Source organism: Phocoena phocoena, chromosome 17 (genome assembly GCF_963924675.1).
Source record: "Phocoena phocoena chromosome 17, mPhoPho1.1, whole genome shotgun sequence".
Taxonomy (NCBI): Eukaryota; Metazoa; Chordata; class Mammalia; order Artiodactyla; family Phocoenidae; genus Phocoena; species Phocoena phocoena.
The window spans coordinates 73,786,384-73,808,785 of NC_089235.1; the positions used below are offsets into that span (position 1 = coordinate 73,786,384).

Below are 22,402 nucleotides of genomic sequence, written 5' to 3' on the forward strand. Positions count from 1 at the left end.
GCACGGCAGCCTCAGGTTCCCCAACTGCCCCCTTTCTGCCGTCAACAAGGGACTGAGAAGATCTGGTGAGAGACGCTCAGGCCTAGGGCTCGGAGGCAAAGCCCCAGTTCTCACTCCCTCACCTCCTGGAGAGTCAGAGCACATGAGCCCTCATCCCCCCCGAGCCACCTGGTTTCTTAACTACAAGAGGAGAGATCATGAGGCTTCAAGTCACTTCATCCCAAGGCTGTTCTGAGCATCAGATAAGCTTGTCATCAGGGAGGGTCCTCGTACCTCAGAAGGGGTGACAGACAGCAGAGGCTGGCCACTATTATAACGGCGACTGAAGCCCGTGGATATGGGCATCGAGGAGAGATTCGTGGGGGTCACTTGACTTATGTGAGATGCAGGTTGTTCCGCTGTCCAATCTGGGCAACGCTATCTACTGTGTGGAGATCAGAGTTGAGGGGGGTGAAGCTCCTGGCACAGTGCAGGGACACAGTAGATGCTCAATAAATATAAATGCACCTCTGAGTGTGGTGGCCCAGGGTCCTTCCACGTTCTGCCTACCGCCCTCTGGGACTTAGCAGTGGACATGATTTCAACAAACATCTCAGAGCATCGTGTCCCCACCTTCACATGCACGTGCCAGCGGCAAGAGCACCGATTTTAAGGGTCAAGTTGCTGAGGGCGGAGCAGAATTTTTTATTAAACAAATTCACTGGACCAGAGTTCTTACTGTCCATAACTGTGCCATAAGCAGTGGCCAAGGGGATATTACCATCTACATGAGAGAAACATCAACTGGAGGTATTAAAAGAATAAGGAAAGCCACGGTCTCCCGAGCCCCTGTTACACGCTGGCACCGTGGCGGGCACATGAGTGCCATTCCAGCTCTTACAAGCGCCTGCCAACCGGGCATCATCACAGCTGCCGTATCAGGGGTTCACCTGAGACAATCCATGGTCTGACAGCACACACTTGTCCGTAAAGCTCGTACTCTTTGCTCTACATGACTCCATTTTTTTACGGTGAGAGGGTGCCTTTCTCCAGTCTGCGTCCTCTTACACTCTGTTCCTGGACTTGGTCTCCAAAGTACAGAGAAGCGCTACACTTGCAGAAGGAGAGGGCATGCAGTCAGCCGAGCCACGCCCCAGACTCCACGTGCACTGGCTGAGCAGGCCCAGAAGGGAAGGGGACGCTCCAAAACAACGAAGGGAGGCTCCCTCCGTCTTTATTTTGAAGAGCGGTGCGCTTCCGACTTGAACACCCGCTCCGGCGCCGAGCCCACTTACCTTGAAGGAGGCGTGCTGCTCCATGTGCCGCAGCAGCTGTGGCTTCTGCGCTGCTGTGTACTCGCACACCGTGCACTTGAACTGCTTCCCTGAAAAGAAGGGAGAAGAAGGTGAGCGCCGTCAGGCTCGCAGCCCCTGCGTGGGAGTGGAGCGTGTACGAAGGCACGAAGAGGCCCCGTGCCGTCGGGGGTGTCCAGAACGTCAGGGGGAACTGGCAAGGAAGTACACAGCCGCAAGGCAGCATGCTCCGTCTAGCCCAGGGGAGGCCGGGGGGCCGGACGCCAGGGGCCTCAGTGTCTCCCTCGGAGTGTGGACGCCATCCCGAGAGCCAACAGCACCTGCAGAATGCCCTTCAGCAAGAGAAGAGATCTGTGTTTTGGAACCCGTAGGAGAGTAAAAGGCAGATTTCAGGAGATGCTAGAGAGAAAATGACAGAGAAGTGTGAAACGTGGGTCTTTTGAGAGGATTCATGTTTCAGCAATTTATAAACATTCAGTAATGTGATAAACAAACCCACATGTTAAATCAATGGATATATGGGGCAGGCTACATTTTTTACCCCTGCGGAGCAAAAATAAAAACCTCAACTTGCAATAATACAAACGTGCAACCAAATAAAAATACGGCCTTCTTCTCACAGCAGCGATGCTTACCACGCAGCTTCTAATGGCTCTAAGCCTCCGGAGGCAGCAATGACCACAGTCACTGCACATGGTGCCACAGAAACACTGGCTCCCTCTGGGAACCTCTCACACCTTTCCTTCCCAGCCGAGCTGGGTGAAACAGCTGTCCACCTCTGCAGCCTCCATGCTCCTTTTCTATCCACTCCTGAGCCCACCCCAAAACTGGCAGGTGACACCAGCTCGCCCCAAAACCTGTCTCGCCAAGGTAACCAGGGACCTCCATGACGCCAAGCCAATGGCAGACTTCAGTCCTTATTTGACAGGACTCTACCGCACGTGGCTCTGCTAACGCCGCGCTTGGGAAACCCTCTGCTCCTCTGACGCCACGCCACTACTGCCTCTCCGTGCCTCTCTATTCGTTCAGTGTATCCCGGAAACACTCTCTCCCATCTACAGCTTTTACACACTGAGGTCCCAGACTGCTCCAGCCCACACCCCCACTCTTCTCCTTCTACAGGCATCCTTGCATGTAAACCTTTGAGGTCAAAATCTACACCTCCTACGCATACTTTTACACCTTCTACCCTTCCCTAAACTTGCGATTGAGTATTCAACTGGACTACTGTTTAGCTGTCCCAGATGTCCTGATTTGGACTCTGCCTCACCCATCATATGGGGTCCACCTCCGGCCTGCCTAGTTTATCACCCACCTGATCGCCCAAGTCAGAGACCCAGTAGCCTTCCTCAACATCTTCATGACCCCAACTTCACTCACCTTATTTTTTAAGCACCTGATTTCAACTCCCAGTATTTTTCTATTTCTCTCTGTTTCTAAAACCTCCACACTGGTTTAGGCCCTCCTCATTTCTTTCCTGGACAATGGCAAAAGCCATTGCTCAAATGAATTGGTTTCCTTTCTTTCAGGCAACCCTCCCATCCATCTATCACCCACCCACTGCCCCCTGCTCCATCCATCATCCATCCATCCTGATGCCCCATCCTCCATCCTTGATCTAACACACAAACTCGTCCACAGCCCTTGCTGCACAGCCCACCAATGGCTCCAAATACAGATCAAAGTTGAAGTTCCAAAGCATGGCATGGGAGGCACCCAAAATCAAAGTAACTCTCCCCCCTGATCCCTCTCTCTGACTTCCTGTTTTGCCTTTGCAGTCCAAGAACCCTGAGCCTCTGCTAACATCTTCCATGCCTGAGATGCACTGTCTCTTGGCATGTGGGCATTCTTCACTTTAACTCAAAACTCCAGTTGAACAACATCTCTGGTACAAGCGGGCTAAGAACCAGCCCCCTGAAGCTCCCACACACACTCTCACACACTCTGTCCATGCCCTGGTCCTGCAGCATGGTCATGACCTGCCATTGGCCTCCCATCGGCAGGAACCATGTCTTAGTCATCTTGGCACTCCTAGTGCCTGAGCGCCTGGCACACACTGACATATTCTGTGCATTCTACTAAACTGAGCTGGGCAAGAGGCAAAAAGGAAACTTTGTACATCTTACTTGCCTAATGCTCTCAATAGCGGCAGCAAAAGGGAAACAATAACATAAACATGTTAATACTGCAATTGTACCTATCATTCCAGGCGAAGGACCCCCAAACTCTAGATTCTACTAATTCTGCAAGTCCAAAGTATGAGGAAAACCTTTTCATGTGTAAGGCAGAAAAGTCATAATTAGAGCGCAGTTAACACCTTACCTTGAACACAGTACCATCTTTTTCAAACAGAAGGGCTATGCATGGCTACACATCTCCTGTATAAACTCGGACACCCATACTTCTCCACTGGTGTGTAACTCGGCTAAATACATCATGACTGTGCCAGGCGGCCTGAGCAGAACGGTGTCTAGGTTCCCCACTGGCACCATGCGGGGAGGAAAGCTGATATCCACGGTGATAAATATTTTCACTCACTACCAATGCACTTGGATCAAACAGTAGGGGATTAAGCTAAAAATGATTAGTGCCTGAAATGAATAAATGGCATCACCTCGTTTGAGGTCCACAGTCAACCTTTTATGAATATACTCCCAGGCTCGCCAGAGACAAGGAAAGAAGGCAGCTCTTAAAAGCCATCCCTTATGAGGCGTCAGAGCGCAGGCAATAAATATTACAAATGTTTTCAGCGACCAGTGACGCCCCCCCACCGAACAGGCTGGGAGAGCGCTTGACATAATCTTTTGCTGCCTAATTAAAACAGTGCAATAGAGATGCATGACTAATCATAAAAATGTAATGATTTGAGACTATCAGATTGCTTTCTATCAAGATACTCCTGAGAATCACAGGGAGAATTGTCTAGAAAATGCAGTATTTACTCGAGGTTAGAGTGACCTCAAAGGGCTGGTAGGTGCACAGCAAATGGCTGTATCGGAGGTGAGTCATAGAGCAGCCCAGGAAAAGAAGGGAATGGTGACAAAGAAAAAATGAGGTGGACGTTTTAAAAAACTTAATTCATTTTGCACACAACGTGCCCGGCTAGCTCTCCATAGCGAGCTGCTGGCCGTCAGCAGCTGTGCCAGGACATGGCGTGTCTGATCTCCTCGCGCTGCCCAGAACCTGGGGAGGCAAGGCAGGGCACCCCTCTTATGGATGAGGGACTAGGAACACGAAGCTGAGCAACTTGCCAGGTTGTGAAGCAGTCGGTGGCAGAGCCTGGATTTGGACCCCAAAGCTCTGACTCGGCCACGTAAGAATCCTCTTGGCTAATAAGGACATGGCATGATTTCTCCAAAGGGAACAAAGAATTTCCAACAGCAAAAGGGGCACATATGAACCACACGCATAAAGCCTGGTCCCGCAGGGTGGCGGCCCCGGGAAGCACCAGTGTGGCAGCGGAGGGGCGCTCTCCTGCAGCCCCGGCCAGCTCACCTGTGAGGCCCGGGGTTCATTCCTCCCTGCTGCTCAGTGTGTCCCCACTAGAAAAATGGGGAGGCAACCTCTGCCTACTGCCAGGATGGGCTCAGACTCTGGGCGGCAAGCACCCGAAAAGTGGTCCCCTGAGAGAAGAGGCTGAGGGTATGTGCAGGTGACCCAGCAGCAGACCCTGCTCTGCCACGGCCACTGGGGCAGCACCCCTCAAATCCTAATGTTTTGACCTCCCGGACACTCTCGGGGACAATCCAAGGATAGGTCCAGTTAAGCCAGCCTGAGATAATATTCCTTAAAATAGAAAGAATACAAACAGAGAAAGGAAAATGATAATGTGTAAGTAACATAATATCAAAGAGTTCACAGAAGGCTTTCCGCATCCTGCCCCCAGCAACTGCTCTGGCCTTGTCTCCACCCACAGCAAGCCGTGACCCCCTGGCAATGGCTGGTGGGACCCTCCCCGTTACCCCCTGTGCTCAGCCATGACCCTTGCCCCCCTCTCTCCACCCCAGGGACATAGCACACTCACGCCGCCTCCGGGCCTTTGCACTTGCTGCTCTGGGGCCTGGGGTGCCCTTCCTTCCATGCTCTGCTGGCTGGTTTCCCTTCCATAACCATCCCCATCTTCCTTTACTGATTCATTTGTGACATCCCTCATCTTGTAACATGTTCATATTGAAATTGAACCGTTTCACATTCATATTTTCATGTCTCAATTTTCTCAAAATTTAAGATATTTCTTTATATCTCAACTGTAATGTACCCCCTATCTTATCGATTTATCTTGTTTCTCGTTCAGCTTCATGACAGTGGGGTGTTGCGTTTCTGCTTTGGTTGTTGTTCGTACCACTCGCTGCTGTATCCGAAGTGCCTAATTCCAAGTGGCTCACCGATTCATCTCTGGTTGGTCCACCTGGCACCCTCGGTGGGCTGCAGGTACTTCGGGGTCAGGGACAGTAGACTTCTCATTCCACATCCTTGTGCCCGGCAGCGAGAGTATGCAGGCGATGAGGCTAGCAGCACGTCACAGGGCCGTCCCAGCAGGATGTCTGCTCAGCCACGCGCCCTCTCCCTTCCCACAGCCACCACCATCACACAGGGCACCACCAGAGCCTTGTATACGGCCCTGCCCACCATCCCTGCCCTCCCAGCCACAGGTGATGGGACCTCTGTGGACCAGTGACCCAAGCTGAGCCAGGAATCTGAACTGTCGGGATCTGAAGCATGTAACTCAGAAGCTATTGGTCATTATATTTTCAATCTGTGGATGAAATAAGAACACAAACCAGTCTGCAAAGGGAGACGGAGACAGAACGTCAGAACAAGGAGGCAGAGATGAGCAAAGGTGAGTGACGAAGACACCCACTCAGCAAGCACTCCCTGAGGGGCCACTGTGTGTGGGGACCAGGCCGGACCCCTGAGCACAGCAGCGGGCAGACAGCGGAGCCCTTGCCCTCATGGAGCTCACGGCCTATAAGGACAAGAAGCAAATAAATCACTACAAATCACAATGGGCTATGGGGGAAACGGACGGGGCCGTGGAGGGTGAGGAGGCCAGGACAGGGTGCGGCCATGGGGCTGAGGCAGCAGGGGAGGCCTCTGTGAGCAATCGATGGTCAAGCAAAGGTGGGAGGTCGACGGGGTCCAGCCAAAGTTACAGGAGGTGAGGACAGTCCTGTGAAGAAGCAAAGGAAAACGCAAGGATCGCGGTCTCTGTAGGATATAATAAACGTCCCTTTTCTGTTTCAGTGGCCTCAAATGAGTTTCTGACAATGGCAAGCAAGAGTCCCAGCAAATACAGCTGTTGAATGAATCCGTGGGTGCGTGAATATAAAACGCCAAGACCCCTCAAGGCAAAGACACAGAAAAGGACATGAACAAACAATGCACTCAGAGAGGATTAAATCCGACTTAATTAATCAAAAGAAGTCCAATGACAGCAAACACTTGCACACAGCGCCATGAACCCGTCACTGTTACAAATTCCTCATGCACGTTACTCATGTAATCCAGCTTATCCTCTAATTCACCTGATCGATTTCGTGATTATCAAATCCCTAAAAAGTATCATAAAATGGTAAGGTCTGATACCCATTAAACTAAGAAACTGAACATGTTTAATATCATGCAAAAATGAAAGAGTTCAGTGAGAACACTGTCATGTTTCTGGTACAATTTTTTTGAAAAGTAAGCTGGCCGTGCAATGCGTGATTCAAACCACCAAAACGAAAGAGCCACCCTGCTCCTGGAAATATGTCCTAAGGAATTAATTCTTGCATTAATTAATTAATGCAAGAAAGCATTCCCTGCAACATAAGCTGTAATAACGGGAGGAAAAAAGAAAACAATACATTGCCCCCAAATAAGAGAATGGTTATGTAACTCATGGATCACCATCTTAATGGAACATTATACACCTCTTAAGTGTATTATTCATGGACTCTACAGCAACAAAAACTAATAGCAACTTTAAAGCTAAAAGAATGATACTTATCCTTTAATCACAACTACGTAATCATTCCATCTGAACAGGAATAAAGGTTGAAAAAAAATTTTTAAAGAATAATTTATTTGTTGTGTGATAGAATTGTGGGCATACTTGTAGGAAGGGGTTAGATTTTTGTGACTGTGGTTTTAATGTTTTCTGTGTAACAGAAAAGCATTTCTGGTAAATTAGCACCCATCTCTGAAAGGCTGGGATGTTGGATCCCATTTGCTACTGCCCATAGTCCAGAAGACGGGTCTTTCAACATGGAACAATAAAGTGATATCAGTGGTTCCCAAACTTGAAGCTCAAAAGAGTTCACTGTCTTTTAAAACACCAGCCAAGCTTGACTAGCTGTACACTGACTGAGGCATCTCTGCCCCCTCCTCTTTGCACAGAAAAGACAGCGGCCTAATTTTGTGAATCATCTCAGGGTGGTCATTTCTTGTCTTCTGAGTCAGGATTGAACCTTTCTAAACAGTCAGAAGTCATTCTGAGCCAATCCTTGTCAGTAAGGAGAAAAAAAGAAAGCAGAGCCACACCACTCTCTGGAGAAACACTCTTTTGAGGGAAGCACTCCAAGCTTACTGCAAAAACACTGGCACAATGAGAAAAGCTAATTGAAGGTACAAAGTCTTCCTCGTTACAAACTACAGAATTTAGAATCTCAGTTACTTATAAAATTCTTATTTGATCCAGAGGCCCAGAGGTTAAACGTCAAAATCACAACAACCCAGATGAACCTTACAAATTTAACGTGCAAAGGAAAAAGCCAGACACAGAAGAGCACGTTTATATGAATCAGTTTATATGAAGTTCAAAGACAGGACAGATCACCTTCCGGTGTTAGGAGTCCGGGTGGTAGCTACCTTAAGGAGTAGTGAAGGGGAACAGCTGGGGGGATGGGTGAGGAGGGCTCCTGAGGGTCTGGCAATGTTCGTGTCTCATCCTAGGATGTGCTTACACGCTGTGCTTCCTTTGTGATAATCCACTGAGTGGAACACTTACCAATTATGCATTTTTTGTATGTGTGTGATACTTTAACTTTAAAAACGTGAAAACAACAACAGTACAAGAACGAAACAGTCAGGCTACCTTCCCCAGAAGGGGCTCAGGAACTGGCACCAAATTAGTTCAGGAAAGAAAAGATGTGACGGGTAGTTCAAGGATAAAGTTTGAGGACTGCATGGCAGTGTGTGAATGACCCTGGCTGCTGTTGCAGGTGGTAAGAAAAAAGACACAATCGGCGATCTCTGCCCCTGTGCTTTCCCGTCAGGCATCTTGCTGAGTGCTGGGCTTGCTGGAGATTTCCACTGTGGATATTGCTGCCCGTTCTGGAAACACGATGTTTCACCAGCAGCTCCTATTTTCCTCAAAATGTGTGATGGTGCAACTCCCGTTCAAAGATGGGAGATTGGGGGGTAGAAATGTCACCTCCACTACTTCTGTTCATCCCTCAATAGGTGAGGTACCATCTTTGCAGAATCTCCGTTTTCAAGTTTCCTCTGGGAGGATTCTGTTTCTCTAACTTGAGCTCTTCAGCCAGTGCTTCATGGCCAACTGGCTGACGGAACAAAGCTGATCTCTGACCTGTGGACACTGGCTGCGCCTGGCAGTGGGATGCTGGCTAAATCAGGTACCACCAGAAAAAGCCCAGGGTCTGGAGGCAGGCAATCCTGAGCTCAGCCCTTGACTCAGGTCTTAGGCAGAAATCTACTCAGCTTGTCCCGCCAGGTAGAGGGGACAGGATTTGGAGGTGGGATGGGGGAGAAAAGGAACAGAAGTCCCTGTTATACTGCCTTGGGTTAGACATCGAGAGGTGCCCCCAACCCTGGGAGGGTTAGGACTGCCCTTCCTACTAAATTTCCTTCTGCTCTGGAAGGAAAGGTGACTGTGCAAGAGCACGGGGCTGGGGAGGGCGCAGTGGAGCCCCTGCCCGGCTGAGGCCCCTGTGCTCAAGCAGGAGATCCTCCTGAGTAGAGGAGATGCGCTCCGCTCCTAAAACTAGATATCCTCACCTGCCGGCAGCCGCGTGGGGTGCTCACTCTAGGATGTACAAAGCCCCCAGCCTCGTGACCAGCGCTTAGAAAATGCACAGCACCTTGGCGAGGATGTGGTGAAAAGGGAACACATACACTGTTGTCGGGAATCTAAACTGGTCCAACCACAATGGAAAATAATACGGGGTTTCTCAGGAAATTAGAAACTGACCTACCGTGTGATCCAGCAATTCCACTACTAGTATATACCCAAAGGAAATGAAAATGGGATTTCAATGAGATATATGCATTCCCACATTTACTGAAGCATTATTCACAATAGGCAAGATATGGAAACAACTTAAATGCCCATCAACAGATGAATGGATAAAAAACATGTGGTGTGCGCGCACACACACACACACACACACACACACACACACACACTGGAATATTATTTGGCCGTGAGAGAGGACAATATCCTCCATTTCCAACAATATGGACGGACCTTGAGCACATGACGCTAAGTGAGATAAGTCAGACAGAGAAAAACAAGTACTGTATGACATCACTTATACGTGGAACCTAAAACATCGAAAGCAAAGAGTAAAATACTGGTTAATGGGGATGAGGGAGAGAAGGAGGGAGGGATAAAAACTGATGTTATTTAAGGGTACAAACTTGCAACAAGTAGTACATATGCCATAGTGATGCTTTTTTTTTTTTTTTTTTTTACTTTTTGACTGCACTACACAGCATGTGGGATCTTAGTTCCCTGGCCAGGGATCGAACCCACGCCCCCTGCAGTGGAAGCACAGAGTCTTAACTGCTGGACCACCAGGGAAGTACCACCATAGTGATCTAACACACAGTACAATGAATAGAGCCAACAATACTATACTACAGCTATGTAATGAGATAAATATCACTGCATTGGCAATCATGTTATTGATACAGTATATAAATGCATCAAAGCAACATGTTATACACCTTACATTTGCCTAATGTTGTATGTCAAATATATTCAATAAAATTAAAAAATACTTAATCATCACAAGAAAGAAATTTTAACTAGGTGATGGATGTTAACTAAACTTATTGTGGTAGAGTCACTTCACAATATATACATATATCAAATCATTATGTTGTACACCTTAAGCTAATACGTTATATATGAGCTGTATTTCAATAAAACTGGAAAAAAACTTTAAAAAAAGGGTAACATACACCACCTGCTGGCTTCCTTTGTTTCCTACTGCACCCTCGTCTGCTTGATGAGTTTCCCCGAGGATGGTTCCAGCTGCTTAGTTTCTTTAAATAGAGCTCTATATAAAACCAGGGCCCAATGGAATGGCAGAAAAATCTTAAACCGTCAGAAGAAAATAAAACTGTCCCCTTGTCTTCTGGCATTTGGATTCCATCAGAAACCAAAGAAAGACAGTGATGGAAAACTTCTGTTTTAAGGCAACATGTTTGGAATATCTGCTAAATTAAATAACTCCTGCCAAATCAAACTTCATGTGTACCTCAAACTTGAAGGAACGCTAAAATATTTAAAGAAAGAAATCTGCATAAATATGAACTATTACTCGTAATATCTGGAGGCATAAAAGTGAAAATGCCTTCTTACGACTGTTTATCCAGTCTTACTGAAAAAGGTGGTATTTTGCATAAGCAAATTTTTCAGAAAACTGCCTTTACCCTTTTCAACACTGATACTCCTTAAATATTAACTCTTGCACTGTGCCTTCCTAAAGAAGGAATATTTGAGAGAAGAGTAATTTGATCTTTCCTAAATGACACAGATGATGTAGATTAATCACCACAAATATTCATTTGTACACTGTGTCGAGAGTGGCTGGGAACATGAGAAAACCGATCCCTAACGGAGCAGGTATACGTACACCTCTTAGAATGAACCCACACTCAATGTGAACCCAATAAACCTCCCCAGAACCCCACTGCGGTAAGCTGATAATGCCCTCCCCCCAAAATACCCAGGTCCTAAACCCCAGGACCTATAAACATTACGTTATATGTAAAAGGGATTTTGCAGATGTGCTCAAGTTAAAGATCTTGAGATAGGAGATGAGCCTGGATTATCCAGGTGGGCCCAATGAAATCGCAAGGGTCCTTATAAGAGAGAGGCAGGGGGTTCAGACTCCGAGAGATGTGATGAAAAAAACAGAGGGAGAGAGAGGGCGGGTGAGAACTATGGTGCTGGCTTTGAGATGAAGGGGGTGCTCATAAGCCAAAGGATACAGGCAGCCTCTAGAAGCCAGAGAAGTTAAAGAAACAGATTCTCCCCTGGGGCCTCCAGAAGAAATGCAGCCCTGCTGACAGCTTGACTTTAGACTTCTGACCTCCAGAGCTGTCACATAATACATCTGTGTTGTTTTAAGCCACTAAACTTGTGGTAGTTTGTTACAGCAGCCACAGGAAACTAATACATCCCCATACACAGGAAACTTCATCACCCCCCTGTTACAAATAGGGATGATAGAGCACCTGTTCAAGGTCATTCGGACAGGAAGTGGTTCCGACCTGGGACTGCCCCCGTGAGCACAAGGTTTTACTCACTCTGCCGTACTGCCTCTACATAGCCTGGTACACACGGGTCTGCCGCCTGAAGTGAGCGGAGCACCCTGCAGGAAGCATAACAGGCATTTGGCAGCAGGTGTTTTGCAGCAAAGCACACGTACATCTTCGCAGTTCTGTCACCTGCAGTCATTTGTGCGACAGCAACTCAGAACAGAAATAGCTGCAGCAGTAAACAGGCAGTTTAAGAAGTCTCTGTACTTTAACGGCTGAACTTGAAGCAGCTTAGGGACGGATGATTCTCTGTAATTGGTACATCAGTTTTGATACAAGGAGGAATGGATCAGCATTAGACAGAGAAAGAACCAGAAGGCAGAGCTCGATAAAAGACCAGGAAAGAGCAAGGCACCAGAAAGGATTAAATTAGAGTCTCTGTGCCAGGAGTATGCAGCCGAGACCCCTCTACCCAGGTGAGGTTGTAGGTAACCAAGCCTTATTCAACGGTTAATCTGTGTATTAGTCTCAGCTAACTGTTCAGTAAGCTGTACACTTCGTTTTCTAGTATGAGCTCAGTTATTCTTTTTTTTAATTGGAGTATTTTTGCTTTACAATGTTGTGTTAGTTTCTGCTGTACAACGAAGTGAATCAGCTCTATGTGTATATATATATATATCCCCTCCCTCTTGGACCTCCCTCCCACCCCTCCCCCATCCCACCCACCTAGGTCATCACAGAGCACCGAGCTGAGCTCCCTGTGCTATACAGCAGGTTCCCACTAGCTATCTGTTTTACACATGGTGGTGTATTTATGTCAATCCTGATCTCCCAATTCGCCCCACCCTCCTCTTCCCCCACTGTGTCCACATGTCCGTTTTCTGCCTCTTTATTCCTGCCCTGCAAATAGGTTCATCTGTACCATTTTTCTAGATTCCACATATATGCGTTAATATATTCTTATGGCTTATAAAAACCTCAGAAAAAGAGCTTCAGGTGGCCCCAGACAGGGTGCACACAGAAACTGGGACTCCTGGGTCCTAAAGTCAGCCCTCCCCTCTCCTGCCCATCAGCCAGACACCAGCCCATGAAGATAAGCCACAGAAACCTACTGTGTTCACTACTGTTGCCCCTCTCCCACCCCTGACCCTCGACCTTTTCTCCAGGAGTAAGTTGGAGGAAGGCTAAGAGGGACGAGACCAGTCTCACTGAAGCCTAGTAAATGAACCTGGTAAGATCAACCATCTGGCTGCTCAGGTACCATTTTCTTTTAACTTCTTGGTTCTAGAGTGTATGTTTATAGAAGTAAAAAGACTATGGATGAGTGCAGCTACTCTATGCTAGAGTGACTGTGTTTTTCAGAGGAAACTCCATACTTACATCTCCTAGAATATTTCAGTGTGTAGCCATGGGATCTCTTATTATAAATCGAAGAAGCAAGGGAAAAAGTGGTACTTCCTCCACTCAGACCTAATTTCCACATCCAGCTCTCCACTTGTCCAGTTATTACACACACAAGAGTGCTTGAAGCTTGGATAATTCCTCTTTGTAAATTTTACCAGAAAACTTCTTATTTCCAGTGTATGAGGGCAGGTTGGATTGGGAGAAGGAGGGGACCCAAAGGAATTAGCACTGAACTTCAAAGAGCTTTTTATTTCATGATTAGAGAATTCTTGTTTGATTAGGTAACCTAAAGGCACTGCACCATTTAACCTCCCTCATCTGCTCTGGGTGGGCAGAATCATGTATAAAACTGTAGACCACACACCACGTGTCTAGACCCTCTCAAGTCAAAAGCGGGGAGATGTGTTACCAGCATGATTTCTGCGTTACATTCTTACACCCACTGGCATACATGCAAAGGGTTTAATCGGGCCCTTTATAGATCAGTATCTCTCTTCGTACATTATCAACTGGCAAACCTTTCTAGCAGAAACCTTCACCCGTTCTGGCCTATCTCTTCTAAGGCACAGTAATGAGCTCCTCTGGGAAACAGGAATGAATACACAGGAATAGATCACATTAAAGAAGCCAATACAAGTGAAAAATCAGATTCGCAAGCAGGTAAAGGAGAGGCTAATTACTCAATTCCTTTCTACTTCATTAAAAGATATCCAGGAAGATTCATTTAACAGTGAGTTCCTCTACCGTATTTTAAGATTTCTAACTCACAAGCATTTGATTTGCTAGAACTCTCTGGGGGATGAGACGCAGAAAAGAGCCGGCACTTTCTGAGCGCTCCTACATCCCACCCACTTTACGTAAGGCACTTTACATTTTCCTTCACTCATCAATCAGCAAAACTTCATGGAGCACCTACTACAAGTCAGGCACTGTTAGGTGCTGGGGATACAAAACAAAACCAATAGCATAAGTCAAAACTCCCTGCTTGAGGAGCTTACAGTCTAGTGGAAGACACAGAAAATCATGAAAATATATGTATATATATATATATATATAGCACATTAGAGAAAGATAGCTCTAAGAAGAAACAGTAAGAAACATGGAAGAAAGTATGAAGTTAGTGGGAGAGTTCCAGTGGTAGAGACAAAAAAAAGACAAACAAGAAAACTATACAGTACACTAGAGAAAGATAAGCCAAAAGAAAAACATAAACACGAGGGGATTTGGGATGATCTGGTGGAATGTTGAGATTTTAAACACACAGTGTAGAGGGAAGAGATATGAGAACATATGTATATGTATAACTGATTCACTTTGTTATAAAGCAGAAACTAACACACCATGGTAAAGCAATTATACTCCAATAAAGATGTAAAAAAATAAAAAATAATAAAAAATAAATAAACACACAGTGTAGCCAAGGGAAGGCCTTCCTGAGAGAAGGACTCTCGAGTGGGACCTGAAGGCCATGACCGAAGTATCCATTCAGGCATCTGGCGGGGAGAACACACCAGGCAGGGGGAGGGCAAGTACCCTGAGGTGGGCATGAACCTGGCAGACCTGCAGAGCAGAGAGGAGACGGCTCCGTCTGGAGAGAGCAGCGCAGATGAGGCCAGAGATGGGGGCGGGGTGAGGGGGTCAGAGAGATCACGGTTAAGATTTTGGCAGTTACTCTGAGGCGCGTGCAACAGGACTGACTGTGGGGACAGGGCCGAAGCAGGAAAAGCAGCTGGGATGCTACTGCAAGAACAGAGGCAAGAGGGGACGGCGGCCAAGCCGTGAGGACGCCCAGAAGTGGCAGAATTCTGGATCACGTCGAGGCGAGAACACACAGGATTTGCTAGAGGACCATCTGCAGGGTGTGAGCAAGACAGGAGTGAGTGACTCGAAGTTTCTGACCCAAGCGCCTGAAAAGGAGCTGCATTTACTGAGATGGCGTAGAGCAGGGGTCGGCAAACTGTGGCCCACGGGCCGAATCCAGCCTGCTTCCTGTTTCGTAACAGCTGGGGGTTAAGAATGGCTTTGACATGTGTCAAGGTTTGTGAAAACAAACAAACTAACTAAAACAAAGAATATGCAGCGGAAGCCCTAGGTGGCTCTCAAAACCTAAAAAATGTACTGTGTCTTTAGAGAGTTTGGTGGCCCCTGGACCACAGGAGATGCACGTGCTAAGTCTGAGGGGCCTTCCAGACACAGGCACAGATGCTGAGTGGGCAGCGGCAGATGCAGAGCTGAAGGCTGGGGGCGAGGACGGGGCTGGAAATGGAAGTTTGGAAGCCTTCACGTAAATGGTGTGTAAAGCCATGAGGCAGAGAGGATCATCTAGGGTGAGGGTGCAGAGGGAAGGGTCCTCGCATGGAGCCCTGCGGCCTGGCAAGATGTAGAGGTCAGAGCTGAGGGGGCACCAGGAAAGGAGACTGAGGGGCGGCCAGAAGCATGGGAAGAAGCCCAGACGAGGGGGGCGCGGCGCCTGCCCTTCCAACCTTGCAGCCACTAGGCGAGGGGGGTATAATTATCCCCACTTCACTGAGGAGGAGACTGAGGCTCAGAGAAGTCACTGAGCTGAGGCCACCCTACCAGGCAGTGGCAGGCGAGACTCAAGCCTCCCCAGCTCTGCCTACTTCACGTAGCTTCTCTGAGGAGCAACCTGCTGAACTATTACTGATACAACTGCACGGAAAACCAAATAATTCCAGGCAGGCTTTAAAGCCACGCCTGCTTCTAAATAAAGAGCTAACTCTATGGTTACAGGCTGGGAGCCTCATCAAGGTAGGCAGGCCCCTAGTATGAGCACATTTCCCCGAGGAATACAAAGCATGTTTCAGCTGTTGTCAAACAGCTCATGAAGCCGTCCAGTTTACCCAAAGAAATAATAATTAAATGAGAAAAACTAGATGTCCACAAAAAAAAAGAAGAAAAAGGAATAATATGTGTATGCATAATACTGTAATTTTTAAAAGAGTATCTTGCAGAACAATGTACTAGAGCAAAGTTCATCAAAACAAACCAAAATCCCAGAATACACCCAACATCTTGAGAAATTCTGGCATTTCAAAACAAAATGGAAAGGACTGATTTCTCAATAAATATGATGAGTCAACTGATAACTGTTGAGAAACAAAGAATCCTATGACAGACCTTGCACCAGAATAAATGTCAAGAATATTAAATTTCATACATGTTATAAACCCACAAAATAAAACTTGAAGAAAATACAAAAGAATTTTCCCCTAAGATGGGGAAGGTTTCTTTTAACATAGAGAAATAAATGGAAATAGGAAAAAACATAAAGGAAGAGACTGACCAATTTAAATATGCTAAGTTATTTTGCATCTATAAAAAGATACACTAAAAACACAGAAGCACACGGTAAGTTGGAGGGAAATATTTGCACACTGTGACAAACCACTGAGATACAAAAAGCTTTCAGAAGTCAGCAAAACATGGGCGAGAGATGTAACTAACGTTGTTTAAAGCTTTTTTAAAACTGAAAAGGAAAAGAAGAGCCTATAGTTACAGAACAGATCACCAATGGAGATGAACAGCTGGTCTACAACCCAGGACTCCACTCACCAGGCTGGCCTCTGAGAAGGCATGACACCACAGCAAGTGTCAAAACAGACACACAAAGGAGTCCCAGCAGGCCTGGGGAAGAAGTGGTCACCCCAAAGTGAGACCGGAGAAAATGACACTGTACCGCACATTTCCACATCTGAAGCACTCCATTACACTTGCCTCCTAGAATCACAGAGCATCAAGGCTAAAGAGACCCAAGAAATGTTAAGGTCTCACGTCCTTATTTTGCAGCAAAACAAGACCGAGGCCCAAGTAGGGAAGAAGCTGGCCCACGAGGATGCCCCTGTCCCACTGTCCTCCTGGTGGTCACACCCAAGAACTGATGCCCTTCTTCACAGACTGGCGAGCGTTTGAAAATAAGACATGACTTTACAAAATACCTCATCCTCCCAAGAATGTCAGGAAAGAAAATGAAGAGTAACAGTGCAAACTTCCTGCTTTGTTAAGAAAATATTTCATAAAACCTTTTGGGAAGGTCGTGTTACTGCTTTGACTCCACACACGTTTGTCCATCTGAACTCCCCTTCCTGCTGAAGAGCTCAGAGAAGCAAGTGAAGTGACAGGCGGGACAGGCTGAGTGTCCCTGGGATGCCTGCTGTGATACCACTACTTACACCAACCCCATCCCTGCACGACCCAGGACAGCCTGTCCACGATCCCTGATCAGACACGTGCCCCATCTTCTCAGAGCCTTTCGGCACCGAGCCCAGACCTCGGAGCCGGGCACGAGGCCACAGTGCCCTTCCCAGCCCTCCAGACCTGCCCTCACAGCCCAGTGGACACGCCGTACCTCCCTGGCTCTGGGGACGGCCGCTTCTCATAACTAGCGCTGTATCATCAGGGATTTCAGCGAATATTGTGCGACCGTGTCAAGAGATACCAGTGAGGCTTATTGCTGGAAGAGGTGTAAGAATTCACAAATGATTACAGGACTTAATGCTTTCATTACTCAGGATACGACGGCTTTGCTGTCATTGTATCTTTAATTACTTTGATTATGGATTTTAAAATTTTCAGCACACTGCTAAAGTCTGAACAGCAGGGGTCTGGCTTTGGTTCAGCCTGAGGCAAGCCCTGGTCCTCAATTCTGATGAATCCCAGGCTGAGCATTCGGCTGAGCCCCTCGAGCTCCCTGACGGCGCACAGGACGAGATCCCCGGGAACAATCTTAAAATAAAGGTAGAACCTAATGGCTGGATCATCCTCTACGCTCTGAAATCAAAACTCTCTGTTGAAATCACTTCAGTTTTCATAGTGGACTCCAATTTTTGTATATCATTGTGCTAAAATAACAACTCATTGGTATAGTTTATTAATCTCATCACATGTGATATTGCCAAGACCCTCCCAGAACTGGGGTCTAAAGGAACATTTTAAATGTTATATTAGGTCTTTTATGGTTTGGCTGCCTGTCTTCCTAAAACAATTTTGTGATTCAGCCTTTCTTTCTCTGTCGGGCCCCTCTCAAGGCGACCTTCCCGGTCACTGAGACGCACACCCTCCTCCCCAGAGCTCCCGGCCCCTCGCGTCACAGCGCCCGCCTTCCCCATGGCCCACAAGCTTCTCTTCCTCCTGCTATAGCCTAGAAACTTCTTGAAGGCAGGAACTGTTCCTTATTGACCCTGTACCCCAGGCGGAGGGCAGCACACAGGAAGAACTGGGTCAGCGGTTCTTGGTGAATGAATGAAACCTGAAATCCACTTAGGTGTACTTTATCAAGGTCAAACCTGCCCAAATGCTGTTTGTATTTTAGACTGAGTCTCATTTTGGACTGAATACGGGAACCCTGAGGTAGCTTGGATGATAAAGAGCATGCCCTTGAAGCACCAAGTCAGGTGTGGTCACGGCCACCCCTCAGGACCGTCAGGCTCGGGTGGGGATGGAGGGCTGAACAGGACTGAAACTTCCAGATCAAGGCCTCCTGAGGATGCCTTATTCCCTGAAGGAGCGTCCCCTCCACATCCACCCCCAACAAGTGCGCACACACACACACACACACACACACACACACACAGCGAGTGTTTAGCAAGCACTGGTGGGGTCAGCACGGCTCCAGCACTGAGCACGGAAGCAGGCGAGCTCACTCTGCTCTCCTTCGCAACGGAAGTTCCAAAGACAGAGGCTCCTTCCTGCTCGAGGTGCAGCCACGGTTTCCGCTGGACTCGGGATGTAAGATTCCAACCACACTTTTAGGGGGAAAAGCTCCCTGTGGGGTCACTCACTCACCGTCAGCAGTGTGAAGGAGCTTGTGACTTTTCAATGTCCCTTTTGACTTGAATTTCTTGCCACACATGTCACATAGGTGGGTCTTCTCAGTGCTATGACGATTCATATGAGCCTTGAGGTTACTCTTGCTACGAGTTGCATACTCACACAAAGAACATTTGAAGGGCTTCACACCTACCGGAGGAGAAAAAATAGATATACACGTGTATTCATGTATACGTGTGTGTATCAGAAGGAACATATATGTATACATATCTACACACACGTCTCCTCGTCCATTTTGAATAAAGCAGTGCATGCTGGTCCCTAAACACGCCGCACACTTCCCCAGGCCACACTCCTACCCGTGCTACGCCTTCCAACTAGGGTGCCCTTTCCTCCTGGGCCTGCAGTAGAATTCCTTGCCTCCCCGTCAGCGCACCCAAATCCCACCTGTCACTACTGCTGCACTGCTCACAGCACTTTACAGTGGGTAGCTTACACCTCCTCGCCCCACAGGCTGGAACCTCTGAGGGCACAGACTCGAGCATTTGGAGCAGCAGACGTTTACTCACCTGAGTTGAGTTAAAGTGACAGAAATTAACCAAGGGCCTTGGCAAAAGCCACCAGGATCCAGGCGCGCAGGATCACACGTGAGAGCGCATCTCAGTTCACAAAATAAGCAGAGCTTTACCACGCTAGTCGCCGCTGTTGGGCTAACGGCTCGACTGCAGGGGCGTCTTACCCTTTGGCTACTCCTCCTTTGTTCCACGGACATGCACCTACTCTGTAGTAAACACCGAGGGCTGATTTCAAGGTGCGAAGCCCTGGCCCGGCCTTCCCTGTCCAGAGGGAATGGACCGGCAAAGAGCCCTTACCACCTGGTGCGACGCGCTGATGGGGGAGGGGAGCTGTGCCTGCACCTGAACACGGGGTATGACAGGCACGTTTCAGTGAGCCCAGCACGGCCACCCCTCGTCTGTACTACCTGCGACCTTGTGGTCGAGGAGGCCCAGGCTTTAACGAGGCTGCGGGGTGTGCCCGGCGGCACAGAGCGGAGGCGTGTGCGTGCTGGTCAACGAAAAAGCAGCTCCCAGCCTCAGCTTCGGCCCAGCTCCTCCTGCCGTGTCCAGGTTCCTACTCCAACAGATACTGTTCTCTTTACTGAACCGTTCGCTTGATCCCAGATGGTAGAAAATACTTATTCCTTCTCCCTGTGGAGCCGTCCTGCTTGCCTGCCACCAGCACCACAGGTTCCTAACTCACAGGAAGGGCCCTCCCTGGCCCCAAGCCTCCCAGCCTCGTCACCAGGAGAGTAGCGTCCTCTTCCAGGGGCAGAGGCACAGCCCCGCCGTCCCTAACAGCACCCTGACCTCCAACTGCCCAGTGTCCTAGAGCGCGGCCCACATCTCCCTTCACAGGCAAGCACCCCAAGGCATGGCCTATCTTCCTCCTCGCCCGGCTTCGTCTCCACCCAGTCTTCCCCAGCCGGAATCAGAGGACTCCGCCGTCTTCCTGGCCTTCCTTCACCCGAGACACCAGCAACTGCCCCACCCCCACCCCCCCCCCCGCCTACCACCACCAGCGCCCCGGGGGCGGCCACCAGAGTTACCACCGTGACCAGGCCAGCGCGGTTGCTGCTCTCCTGAAGCTTGCTTTCCGCCCAGGAGTTGTGGTGATTGGCTTAACTACAGCTCCAACCGGAGCCGTGAAGAATGCACACCGCTGCATACCGCAACTGCAGCTGAGTAATGCTTTAAATCTGGCTGACGGACACATTTCTCAGCACACTAAAGAAATTCTAACCACAGGGGATGTGGAGATATAGCTTCCTCCTAAAGAATTCCCAAAGGGGCTCCATTTTGATGGAGGAATACTCACCTTCATGAGCCCAAATATGACGCTGAAGGTCTGAGCCATTCTTCATGAAATAGAAATCACAGTACGGGCATTTCATGGCTCTCTTTCCAATGAGCCCCTTCAACTGCACCCTCCTCCCGAGAACCTCGGAAATGGTGCTCATGGAAACCTCTAGAAGAAAAGCAGGATGAGAACTAGAAGCAGCCAAAGAACCGTGGTTCAAGTCAGACGTCAGTGAGCCTCCTGACGGAACCCGCACCTCCGCGCAACCCCAGCAGCTCTGAGGCGGCAAGTTAACCATGTGCCTCGTGGCGTCACGTGATAGGACTTCTGCCTAAAAAGTCAAACCAGAATCTAAGCGAGTCTCAGAGCTAAATTTCTGTTAACACAAAATGTGTGGGATGGAGAAGCAGTATCAGGAGGCCACAGTAGGACAAAGGCAGAATGTGAAACCACTCAGGAAAAGAGACTCAGTTTCCCCAACAAATTAACGTCATGGGGAAAAAAGCAGGGCTGGGGGTGTCCTGCAGAACACAAGACACTTAGGTGACATAACAACTCGATTCAAACAAACCAACTGTAAAAAGGAAGTCTTTGTCAACTGAGGAAACTTTAAATGGACTAATACTAACTGATAATAAGAAACTACTTTTAATACTGTTTTAATGGTGATGTGTTAGCTCTGTATTTTAAAAGTCCTTGTTAGTTGGAGATGCAGGCTGAAGCTTTTTTATGGGGAAATCACATCATGTTGGGATATACTGTAGAATATTTGAGGGAAAAAAGTGGGGGTCAGTTTCTGCCAGCAGCTTGACCAAACGTAGACAACTATGGAAGCCGAGTTATGGGTACCTGCCTGTTCTTTATGTTATTCTGTGTATTTTGTACCCATTTGAAATTTTACATAATAAAAAATTTAAAATAATAAGCAAAAGTTGAAGGGGTTAAATGGGTATCCCTGGCCCACACTGGACACAGGTTACACAGGACGTGGGTTAACACGGGGAGGACAGAACTGGGCGGTCAGAGAATCGCATAACCCACATGTCCCCACGTGGAGGAAGGCCACAAGGCTCCCCGATCCCAGAAGAAACATGAGGGTTAGCGCACTTCCGTTATTTCTTCATTTTTCTCCAGTATCATCTTTAATCAGTGGGTCAGTTCCCCAATAGGAGGAGCAGACACAAAGTAAGAGAAAGAGAAAAGGGACATGGACCTAGCTTCTCTGTTCCCCATTTATGCACACACAGCATACATCTGCACTCATGGGCCCCGAGCGATGTGGCACCGGGGGTCTGGGGACAAGCCGCTAAGGATGGCGGCCCTGCCTCAAGGCTCTTGGGCAGCGGGAGAATACCAGTGCCTAGAGTACAGGGGTGAGTGCACCGTGACGGTCCGCATGGAGGGGGGGCCACCAAAGGCTCCCCAAGGTGGCTCTGAGGGAGGATGTCGAGAATACCCAGGAATTGACTGGGCAGAACCAAGGAGCAGGGTCCCAGGCAGTGAGAACAAAAGTGACAAGGCATGTGATGCCCAGGGAGTTTGGGGCTTGAGGACACCAAAGGTGATGGTCA

General features: G+C 48.2%; 1 protein-coding gene across 3 annotated transcripts in view; it reads right to left on the reverse strand.

The window, feature by feature from the left end:
- The window catches only part of ZFAT (zinc finger and AT-hook domain containing), a 150,440-nt gene that overhangs the window by 75,479 nt on the left and 52,559 nt on the right, over window positions 1–22,402 (reverse strand). For all 3 annotated transcript variants that reach the window (XM_065895074.1, XM_065895071.1, XM_065895072.1), the window contains 3 exons: window positions 20,850–20,999; window positions 18,990–19,163; window positions 1,275–1,363 (listed from right to left, as the gene is read on the reverse strand). In XM_065895074.1, the coding sequence (XP_065751146.1) occupies window positions 1,275–1,363; window positions 18,990–19,163; window positions 20,850–20,999 (413 nt within the window). The remainder of the gene's footprint in view (window positions 1–1,274; window positions 1,364–18,989; window positions 19,164–20,849; window positions 21,000–22,402) is intronic.